The sequence below is a fragment of the Galleria mellonella genome, unplaced genomic scaffold (genome assembly GCF_026898425.1).
Source record: "Galleria mellonella isolate WM207_F2 unplaced genomic scaffold, CSIRO_AGI_GalMel_v1 utg56, whole genome shotgun sequence".
Classification (NCBI taxonomy): Eukaryota; Metazoa; Arthropoda; class Insecta; order Lepidoptera; family Pyralidae; genus Galleria; species Galleria mellonella.
The window spans coordinates 5716919-5729830 of NW_026442117.1; the positions used below are offsets into that span (position 1 = coordinate 5716919).

General features: G+C 32.1%; 1 protein-coding gene across 2 annotated transcripts in view; it reads left to right on the plus strand.

Annotated features, from left to right (window-relative positions):
- LOC113515742 (potassium voltage-gated channel protein Shaw-like) overlaps positions 1 to 12912 on the plus strand; it is a 324996-nt gene that overhangs the window by 84939 nt on the left and 227145 nt on the right. For both annotated transcript variants that reach the window (XM_052899177.1, XM_052899178.1), the window contains exon 3: positions 4550 to 4682. In XM_052899177.1, coding sequence (XP_052755137.1) covers positions 4550 to 4682 — 133 coding nt within the window. The remainder of the gene's footprint in view (positions 1 to 4549; positions 4683 to 12912) is intronic.

A 12912-nucleotide genomic window follows, 5' to 3' on the forward strand; every position in this document is an offset into this window, starting at 1 on the left:
ATTTAGAAGGCTTCGTTTTATAAAGCCATTTCATTATTGCAGATTATAATAATATTGATTTCTCATTTTATCCCTTTTTCTATATAAAAGTACTTGTCCAATGGCGCTGTTGGGCGCAACTTGTTGAACAATAAACTTTGTAATTTTCCGAGTGGAACGAGGTACCCTCGTGCTTGTATTTTATAAATGTACAAGTTTCTTTATATATAGGATCATAAAAATAAAAATTGAATAGATGCTGGTTTTTGGTGAAGTATGACGTGATTTTTTTATGGCTCAAACGTGACATTACATTCATTAGAAAGTTCACTATTTATTTATTCATTAGTACATATATGTGTACCTGGCGGACTTAATGCTAAAAGCATTCTCTCCCAGTCAACCATAGGGAAGTGTCAGAATACTCGAATGCGGTACTAGTAATTATTGATATACATACATACTAAAATTAATTATATAAATGAATAAACATATATAAATAACAAATACACTTATACATATATGACATATACTATATTATACACAAAATTGAGAATAATATAAAGTACTTACTGATTTACCTTGATCTATTTAGTACATTTATATATTTATGTATTATTATTTATATTATATATGTATGTTTATGTATTGTAATCGTATTTTTATATAAATGATATTTAGAATATTATGCACTTACGGTCTTCACAGCCTGTACCATCTACAATACCAGAGGTATTACGCGCGCGCTGTCGACTCTGAAGAAACCTTATCACCCCATTATTTGAAGAACCCCATGCTGTAGTCTCTAGAAAATATCTCGACAGGGAGTTCATTTCATAACCTGAGCGTTTGTGAGAGAAAACATCTTTGAAACTGCACTGTATGCGATTATCTCAGCTCTAACCTCTTACCAGAGGAAAACTTTGTACAATAGTCGATTGCTTGGGTACCTCTGTCCCATTCGTGTTTCAACCGTGAAGCAGTTGTGTTTGCATGGCTGTGTATCGGTTTGAAGGGTGGGATATGGCGTGAATTTACTGGGTACAGAGGAATAACGCCTGAGTCCTCAGGAATGACAACACACGGGGGGTATCATAGGCGAAACAATATACTCTGTTATGTCCATGGTACTGCTCATGTCTATAGGCGACGGTTACCACTTTCCATCAGGTGGGCCGTCAGCTTGTTTGCCATTCTAAGTTGTATAAAAAAAAATCTCAGCTCTAAGGTACGAGGGTGAACTCCCTGTCGATAGCGAGCTGTACGATGGTCGGAAGTTACTTGTTACTTATTATTTGAACTATTTTTGCATTTGATTTAGTACAGATTCTGTGTATTATTGGCTTATTATTGTATCTATATAGTGTGTGGCTCGAATAGTGGTTTATGTACACAAACACGATTACCAAGATCAACAAGCCATGTGAAACAGGAAATTCCTTTATAAGTTCAGTAAACAGGGGTGCCTACTCGTAGCTGCATTTGATTCTAACATAGATAGATAGATACATACCCTTTATTGTTTCTTCCATAAGATTACAATAGTAAACTTATTATAAATACAAACAATTACAAGAAAATATTACATTAAGAACACAATGGACGGCCTTATAGCTAAAAGCGATCTCTTCCAGGCAACCTTTGGATGGAGAGGAGTAATTGTAAACAGTTTGACTGGAGGCACGGAACTCTGTTCTTTTTTTAAATACATATAGAGATATGTATATGTACAATAATGTAAATGTATAACATATATGATATTTATATAGCAATTTAAAGTGTTGAAGAAGAAGTTATAAATATTATTAAGTAAAGATATGCCTGATCCGAAATCCGAAACAAGAATCTGATACCTGCTGCTGATTTTCACCATGTTTATAAACAAGTGCAAAAAAACTAAAAAAAACCATCTGGAACAGTCCTCCACCGCCATTTTTTTTAATTCTTTAAGTATATAATTTGTACAAAAAATATAACTTCCAGCAGTCTTAGTTTTTTAATAATTGAAAAATAAAAGGTAATTTATAGGTGATCCCATTTTATTTCTCATAGAATAGTTGCAATGCAATTCGAGTGTAGAGTAAGAAATTACATAAGAAATCTAGTTGGAATATAAATCTGATCTGAAGTTTTAAAGGTTCTTGAGTGGCATTTCAGGAAAAATGGTTTTTCAGGACCGTTCTTTATGGCTGTGTTCATCAGGGACGCCACAGATGTGGATTTTCCACCATTTTGCATGACACAGTTGAGAGGATATGTACAATAATGTAAATCTATAACATATATGATATTTATAAAGCAATTTAGAGTGTTGAAGATAGTTATAAATATTATAAGGAATATACTAAATTTTATCCGTGACTCCGTCTGCGTGACCGGATGTTCAGTGATAGAGATAAGAAATAGCCTGTAACCGTGTATACCAAATTTCATAGTGATTGCTTAAGCCGTCATGGCGCTATAAGGTAATAAACGAACTCATTTTAACATTTATAATATGGTAAAGCTAAGCCTGATAGAATCCGAAACGAGAATCCTGAAATGATGCTGATTTTCATCATCGTACTACCCACCATAAACTAAAATTTTATCCCAACCATCTGGACGAGTGGTGGTCCTCCACCGTGCGATTTCAAGGCACTTTCTTCCACGCACAACCACTCTTTGGAATCTTAATTCTTTCCAGCAACATAAATACAGACCGAAATACGACAACATTACCTTCAAGTTAAAGAGCATATTATTTTTAAAATCCGGCAGCACACCTGCAATGCCGCTGAAAATATGTTATAAACTTACTGTTATCATCGAGATATAAATTCACCTAATCTAAACGCATGTAATTTCCCTGTGTTGAATAAAAAAATTGTTTAAAAGAACCAAAATAACCGACATAACCCGAAGGATAAGCAAGCAGTTGGATAATTGGACGAACGTTATTATGACGGTGAAGTAAACATATTGGCATTGAACAGGTGGCTGACCGTTCTTCATAGTGGATATGGGGGAGGGTTATATTGACAGTGGATGAATAATGAAAGATTTATCAAAAAATATGAGTTTTATAATTAATATATATTTTTTTAAATATGCATTATATTTTTGTGCAATAAATTTTTTTTTGTGTGTAGAATGGCAAACTTTGTGACAGCCCACCTGATGGAAAGTGGTAACCGTCACCTATAGACATGAGCAGTACCATGGACATAACAGTATGTGTTTCGCCCATGATTTTGTTTCCATTTGAGGACTCAGATGTTATTCCTCTGTACCCTGTAAATTCATGCCATATCCCACCCTTCAAACCGAAACACAGCCATGCAAACACAACTGCTTCACGGTTGTAACACGAATGGGACAGAGGTACTCAAGCAATCGACTTTTGTACAAAGTCTCCCTCTGGTCTTAATTCTTTATTGCACCAGAAACATAAATACAGATTGAAATACGTCATACATTACACGTCAGTTAAACTGATAGTTATTTAAGTGTAAAATCGTTTAAATCATGTTTAAATACTGAAAATATGTTATAAACATTACAATCTCGAGAAATAAATTCACCTAATCTAAACACTATGTAATTTACCATTGAATATTTAATATTGTTTACAAGAACTTAATGTAAAGGATTACGCAAGCAGTTAGGATAATTGACGAACGTTATTAGACGGTGAAGTAAACATATTTTCCTAGAACAGCTGAGTGGTTCTCCTAGTGGATATACGTGATCTATATTGACTTCAAAGAGAGTTCCCTATTCGACTACATTTCTCGTGATATGTTCGTTTGTTTTTAATTTATCTATTACTACACTAATATTATAAAGAGGAATGATTTGTATTTTTGTGTGTATGAGGGAGACTTTGTACGAAAGTCGATTGCTTGGGTACCTCTGTCCCATTCGTGTTTCAACCGTGAAGCAGCTGTGTTTGCTTGGTTTTGTTTCGGTTTGAAGGGTGGGATATGGCGTGAATTTACTGGGTACAAACAATAACACCTGAGGAAATCAAAAACACAATTTTACTTTTCATGTTCAATGACGAATAACTGTTATGTCAATAATAATTTTTATAGGCACGTTACCACTTTCCAATGGGCTGTCAGCTCGTTTTCCATTCTGAATTGTATAAAAAAAATGCATGTTTGTAATGAATAAACACAAAAACTATTTTGCCGATTTCAAAAATTCTTTCACCATTAGATAGCTACATTTACCCTGAGTTATTTATTGCTAGAAAAGATTAGGGATCCTTACTTAAACTTTAGAAACGTAACTCAAGGTGTAAAATAAAAAGCTATAAAATATATTTCGTCGCGTGCGTTAATACATAATCTAGTGACACGCCCCGGCTTCGCACGGATAGTGGAGCATATATGCTTACATTTTTGCATTAGCTTGTTATAGTTGAAATAATAAAACTGACGGCGTCAACAATATATGTAAAATAAAAACCATATTTATTTATTTATTTATTTATTTAAATTTTACGTAAGCTTTCTCTTATTGGGACAAGCAGAGATGTTTATTGGTGGTACAAATAAATATTTTCAAATATATTTTGTTTCAGGACTGGAAAGCTACATTACCCCACAAATGTGTGCGGTCCTCTGTTCGAGGAGGAGCTGGAGTTCTGGGGACTGGACTCCAACCAGGTGGAGCCATGCTGCTGGTCTACTTACAGCATACACAGAGACACACAGGTTTGTGCCTGTTCGTTAGCTTTCGACTAAATATTTTATAATAGTAAAATATTTATATTTTTTTATGAAATTAAATTTGTTTGCTTGTTACTTTATTTTTTTAACAGATTACAAGAGACTACAGCATGATTCTTCAAAAGGGGGGTAAAGAGGTTTCTTCAGGGTCGGCAACGCGCGCGTAATACCCCTGGTATTGCAAGCGTTCATAGGCTACGGTAACCGCTTACCATCAGGCGGGCCGTATGCTTGTTTGGCACCTCAGTGTCATAAAAAAAAAGATACAACAAATTCACTGTCTAATTGATACGTATCATAAGTTAAAACCTAGTATTTTTCTTAATTCGAAGGTTTCCTGGTAACAAACACTCTGTATTTAACTTACACGTGTATTTTGCGAAATCATTTCTGTAACATAAAAATAACGTATAAAAATTGAAAATAAATATTTTCTCGACATTTCGGTGAATACTGTTATGTTTGTTAAATGATAGCATAATATTTTGAATTGAATATTTTTACATGAGGATAGCGGTGTAATGAAATATTCATTAAATACTAGTCGTGACCCGCGGCTTCAGCCATGGCAACGCATGGGGGGTATCATGGGCGAAACAGTATACTCTGTTATGTCAATAGTACTGTTCATGTCTATAGGCGACGGTTATCACTTTCCATCAGGTGGGCCGTCAGCTTGTTTGCCATTCTAAGTTATATAAAAAATATATTTTTCTATAGTAAAATATAATGCGATTTGACCTGACCATATTGGGGGGGAAGTAATTACTAGGGAAGTAGTTACTAGAAATGAAACTTGACGGTATTTATAGAAATACTTGTAATAAATGTTAGCTTACTCATAGAGCACTTGAATTACGGACCGTTTATTTATATTATATCCGTCGATTCGACGTATGATAACCGCTGGACGTTTATGTAAATATCCAAGTGTTTATTTCGTCTAAAAGCGAATAGTTCCGACGAAACTGGCGTGATCTGGCTGACTGAATAATCATCAGATATATATATATATATATATATATATATATATATATATATACATCAGGCAGATCAGGGGGAACAGGAGTTGGTGTCGTGTCGTATCAAGAGGTGAAGAGATTCGCTGAAAATCGTAGGATTGGCAAGTCTCCACCGACAAGAGCAAGCTCTTAAATATATATATATATATATATATATATATATATATAATATTTTTTTTTTTAATTCAACTATTATTCTTTAAATAAATGATAATACATAATAGATTAGATTACATTAAATTTTTTTATTTGCCAGAACATTGTTTTTACAGATATTGATCCACTGTGAAGTACAAATGTTCGCCTTATAGTCTAAAGCATGCAAAATTATTATTGGGTACATGATACATTACATTTAATACATACATATAAGTGATTTAACGTTACATCAACTATTTATTCAATTATTAATAATATTTTTATATAATAATATGTTAATAAACTGAATCAATCAACAGATATATATATATATATATATATATATATATATATATATATATATATATCGCGAAAAGGCAGACAGACAGACAAACATGGCGGAGAATTTTGTTTTATAATATGTAGTGATAGTGATGAGTTTTTGTTTGTTATATCTTAGTCCTACAACGCTTTGAGGTAATTGGTCACTAAACAAAATAAGACAAGAAATACTAAAGATATATATATATATATACTTGTGGTTTTTTTTTAATTTAATCAAAGATAATTTAAATGAAATTTATACATGGAATTTATTAGATACATTGTATTTAATATTTTATTTTTGTAATTTTTGTAATTATTGATCCATTTTACAAATGTTCGCCTAAATAGTCTAATATAATGCAAAATTATTATTGGGTACATGATACTTTAGTGTTATAAGGAAAATCATATTGATATAAAGTTACATCAACAATTTATTCAATTAATAATAATAAAATTTAACAATTAAAAAAAAATAAACAATATTAACAGTAACAATATTAATATAGCATTTACATTGATGCACTCTGTAAACAATATTTGTTAGTTTATGATGTCTTATCGCGAATAGACAGAAATAGACAAACAGACAGATTTTACATCCACAACTTGTTTTATCATATATAAATGTTTTTAAATTATTTATTTATTTTTTATCAACTTAGCCCTTCAACGCTTTGAGGTGATTGGTCACTAAACAAAATTAGACAAGAAATACTAAACGGCTTTGGAATCGAGACTTGTGGTTTTTGTTGATTATTTGGTAATCAAAGATAATTTGAAGTGAAATTTATAAATTGGAATAATAAATTCCAATTTATAAATTTATAAATTTATATACTATGGAATTTATTATTATTATTATTCACCAAAGGGAGATTTTGTACAAAGTCGATTGCTTGGGTACCTCTGTACAATTCATGTTTCAACCGTGAAGCAGTTGTGTTTGCATGGTTGTATTTTGGTTTTATAACATATATACATATATATATATATATATATATATATATATATATATATATATATATATATATATATATATATATATATATATATATATATATATATATATATACGTACTATATGAGATAGAGAATAGGCCTAGGCTTTTTACCCTGGTTAGTGAAGATAACTCGGATGAAGCCGCGCGTAAAAGCTAGTATATTACATGTAGAAAATCTGTACATGATAATTTCGTTATTATAAATATAATGATGTTTCGATAACATTTTAAAAGTATCAAAACGAGTTGGTTCTGTTTTTAAAACATGTCTGACAACCATTGTCATATACTAGGAAGGGTCAAAGGAAACGGACTGAATGACCGGGAACCACAGAACTTATCAATCTGACCTCTGTCTATTGAGTCCTTTACTTTCTGAGGACCAAGGATCAAGTGTTGATTTGGAATTTTAAAAGAAATGTGATTTACAAAAAAATATTACAGGAATATGTTTTTTTTTAAAGGAAAGTATTCGAGAGTAAGTATTATTCACATTAAATCGAATTTATTAATAATTATTTATTTATTCATTTTATTTTATACTACACACAATAAATAAATAAAGATATATTAAATAAAGATGTACAACAGACGAGCTCAACTCTGTAAGAGTTCTCTTCCAGCAAACCCTGAGTGGAAAGGAACATGAATTACTAGCGGGCAGTGTGCGTACAATAAGAGAAGGAAACAGTATAGTTGTTGCTATTAAGAAAAAATAAATTGTTGACATAGTAACTCATATAATTAAAATCAAAATACATACATATCTGTACACAATAATACATATGAATGAATGAGTATACTTTATTTGCATTATACAATATAGGAAATAAGCAAGGCAATTTACAAACACAACGATATAATTGTACAAGTGCAGTAAGGCGGTCTTATTGCTGAGAGCAATCTTTTCAAGACAACCTTAAGGTAATGGACTAATTGTTGTACAAGTAGATATGATAGTGCTGTATAATTAAAAAAGCATCTTTTGCAAATTAAAAATATATAAAAATTATATTCATATATACACACACATATATACATACATACATATACACACACACACACACACACATACATATACACACACATCATTTTACATATTAAGCAAACAACTCGCTGAGTTATTGTATTTTTGCATCGCTATGGTACACATATTTCATTTTCACATATTATATTACGTATAAAAAAATTTTTGTATACCCTTTTGTTAAACGCTGTTTATTTTTTTTTCTGTTTTTTATCTATCTATCAGTGTTCAATCAATAAAACTGAATTCTTTTTAAACAGACAACTGGGTTAAAAAAAGATAAAGAACTTGAGCCTCTCATTTTACGTGGGCTGGATGCGGCATGTTAGTACGGCTGGCTTAAAACTTTTCGTCGTTTATTATGGAAGAATTCAGTTTCATTGGTAAAAAAAAAAAAACACTTGCTCGTAAAGATGTAAGGCTGTTTTAGATGTCAGAATAAAATGTTTTTTGTTTGGCAAAAAGCTGACGGCCCAAAAAAAATTATACAGTACCATGGAATTACTGTTTTGTAGTGACACCTGAGTCCTCAGGTGTTATTCCTTTGTACCCTGTAAATTTACACCATATCCCACCCTTCAAACCGAAACACAGCCATGCAAACGCAACTACTTCACGGTAGAAACGCGATTGGGACAGAGGTACCGAAGCAAACGACTATTGTACAAAGTCTCCTTCTGGGTGTCGTAAAAGGCGACTAAGATAACTTAAAGGTAGAGGGATTTAGGATTAACAGCGTTCCTCTTAAAACATCATTAAAAGCTTAACTGCGGTTGCTAACCCGTCTGCCAACTATGGCAGTTGTGTTTGCATGGCTGAGTTTCGGTTTGAAGGGTGGGATATGGCGTGAATTTACAGGGTACAGAGGAATAACATCAGAGTCCCCAGGAATGGCAACGCATGGGGGGTATCATGGGCGAAACAATATACTCTGTTATGTGCATGGTACTGCTCATGTCTATAGGCGACGGTTACCACTTTCCATCAGGTGGACCGTCAGCTTGTTTCTCATTCTAAGTTGTATAAAAAAACCCACGAGAAAGGAAGGGGTGACCCATTCTATACTGGAACTATATGGCGAATAAATAATAATAAAAAGTCGCTTCCTGCCGTCTGTACGCTTAGATCTTTTAAAGCACACAACGGATTTCAATGTAGTTTTAATCAATAGATAGAATGATTGAAGAGGAAGTTTTATTTTATATTATAAAATTTAATATTGTTTTGTATTATTTTATTGAAATATGACGATCATTGTTTAAGATGTCGGAAGAAATTAAGTCGACTGGGAGCTTTCAACGAAAACGCTGCCTAATCCGTTTGAGATATAATAAAACAAAGTATGGCGGGATTGTTTTTCTTTTATTTATATATTTTACAGAAAAATTCACGATGGCATATTTCTATCTTTCAAGTTTAGTTTACTATACCTATCTAATTCATACTCTACGCAACAAGTTGATGCAAAAAATGTAAACCTAATTATGTGCTCTACTACCCGTGCGAAGCCAGGGCGTGTCGCTAGTCTATGTATACAGTACTATAGATTGTAAAATTGATTTTGTTAATCCTCCTAGAATCCGTCTAAAATCTAATACGTTCTATTAAGGATTAAGAAAATTTGACTCTTATCGCTAAGGACTTATTTCGTTTTACAGCCTCGCGAACATCTCTAAAGTTTTCCTCCATTCAAATGTTAAGAAGATTATTTGGTAGAAAGGAAAAAAAACATCGGGACTTATAGGCAATATATTTGAGCTTATCAGGTTTTATGCGAGGCGCCGGATGGATACAGTTTTCTTTAAATTCGAACTAAGTGGCCATCAGACGAAAATGTATCTGCATTTGTCTTTGGATTGTTTTTTTTTTTTTATTTGCATACATTTAGTTTGTTTGTCTAGGTCAAATCTTGGAAGATTAATTAGTTAACAATGTTTTTGGCCAAGCATTTGTATAGAGAAACTGTATCTATCTAATCTAAGTCAACATTGTAATATTTTCAAAGTAGTTATTTTAACAAAGGATTAATTACTCCTATACAAATATATTAAAAAATAAATTTAAAAAACTTTTATTGATACCTTTGTGTGTAAATATAAGTAATTATAAGTGTCCTCCATAAAATTTTTAGAAAATATGACGTTTTAAAGATCTTGCAACCAAGTCATAAATATTTAAAAAAAAATGGATGCTGTCATAAACATGGCGGATCATGTACTTTTTTAACCTCCTTAATATGGGCTTCAAATGAAAGGGTTTGAAAAAATAGAAAACTCTGGAGTTAGTAACATCACATTAAATTCAATATGGCCGTTAATCCAAATGACAGATTACATTAAAAAAACTTATAGCAGTTGTAGTATTATTTTATCTACAATGGAAAAGGCAAAGGAACTAAGCCATACAGCCTAATCATTGGTAAAAAGTATGAATATGCATGTTTTAACTAAGTCATAAATCTTAAATTTTACGATAAATGATGCATAGAGATCACGTCTAAAATTTTTTTAAATTTTTTTTTATACTTTATTATTTGTGATGCGAAAATAGTCTTTATTGTTATGATATATAGTCTTGGTTTATTATACCAGCTTATAAGGTTCGTTTATGCTTGTTCGATATTTCTGAACGCTATTATCATCTCGGATTACATAGGCGGTGTGTTGGTTTTAGATAGTGAATTTTAATTGGTTAGAAATAGGTTCGAATATCGTATAACCGTGCCCGAGATAATAAGACTCCGGAGCGGCTTCTCGTCTTATCTATTAGCATCTAATTACATTGATTTAAGAGGTTTTAGTGGTAATTGATTCGATTTTGAGCAAAAAGCTGAAAGATCATAAATATTGATATTCTATTATAAAACCAATATTTAAGCTTCCAAAGTTGAGTTTTAGTTCTGGTATTTACTAAACAGCTCACAATTATATCTACGTAGAATTTTATAGGTCTCTGTAAGGAGGATTTATTAGTAATGGCAATATAGCATACGATTCGCCTGATGGTAATTATTAGACCCCTATTTCAACCTAATAATAATAATCCCCTATTTTTCCCATGGGTATCGTAAGAAGCGGCTATGGGGACTTATATTTCAGATAAAAAGAGAGTTTTCCAAATTGATTTACAATTGATGAAGTTATGAAATAAAAAACATTAAAAAAAATACAACCAAATTAAGAAACTTCTTTTGGAAATCGGTTAAAAGATCTAATCATCATCATCATTACATCAGCTGTTAACTGCCCACAATTGAACATAGGCTTTCGCCAAGGGGTTTTGCCAGTAGTTGCCACGCTTGACAGGTAGGTTGGCAACCGCAGTCAGGCCTTTGATGATATTTTAATATGTATGCTGCTGCCCATCCTTCAACCATAAAGTTCCCCTAGTCGCCTCTTACGATACTTACAGGAAAAGGGGTGGCCCATTCTATGCTGGGACCACATGGCAGAAAAATAATCTAATGTCTACTGGTAACAATCAGTTTACCAGAGGAAGACTTTGTACAAAAGTCGTTTGCTTGGCTACCTCTGTCCCATTCGTGTTTCTACCGTTAAGCAGTTGTGTTTGCATGGCTGTGTTTCAGTTTGAAGGGTGGGATATGGCGTGAATTTACTGGGTACAGAGGAATAACATCTGAGTCCTCGGGAATGGCAACGTATGGGCGGTATCATGGGCGAAACTGCATATACTTTGTCATGTCCACGGTACTGCTCATGTCTATAGGCGACGGTTACCACTTTCAATCAGGTGGGTTGTTTGTTTGCCATTCTATGTTGCACAAAAAAAGTTTGTCCACATTCCTGAATATTTTTTTATTCTAAATTTGAATTTAGAACTTTATTGCGCACAATAGAGATGTATACAAGAAGTATTTATACAGAATGTGCATGTACAAAAGGCGGCCTTATCACTAGAAGCAATCTCTTGCAGACAACCTGGCATGAATAGTAGATAAGTACAGAGAGAAAGGTAGATGGCGCAAGTCAGACACAGTAAATACAAAAAAGTAACCCAATAAAATGCATAATATTTTAAATATCATTTATATAAAAATAAGATTACAATACATAAACATACATATATAATATAAATAATAATACATAAATATATAAATGTACTAAATAGATCAAGGTAAATCAGTAAGTGCTTTATATTATTCTCAATTTCGTGTATAATATAGTATTTATCATATATGTGTAAGTATATTTGTTATTTGTATATATTTATTCGTTTATATATGTAATTTTAGTATGCATTTATATCAATAATGACTAGCACCGCATTTCAGTATTTTGACACTTCCCCATGGTTGACAGGGAGAGAATGCTTTTAGCATTAAGTCCACCGTGTACACATATTTGTACTAATGAATAAATAAATAAAAAAAACACACGTAGTAAACATCAAAGCAAATTAGAGAGATAGGTAATGAGATCTTAGTATTCTAAATCGCAAACAGAGAGAATCTTTGTAGCCACAATTTATGTCATCACCGTCCTTACTTCACTTTTATTGCTTTCGTATTCAAATTAGTTATCTCCTTGGGGAACTCGTCCATGGGAATCAGTATTAATTATGCAAACGTTCAAGTGATTTTTAAATTTTTTTAATTTTTTTTTCTTATTAAGTAAGGTTATGTTCCACAGTAAAACCAGCTTGAATTGTGCAAAATCAGTTATTTTGTTTTTGTTTTTT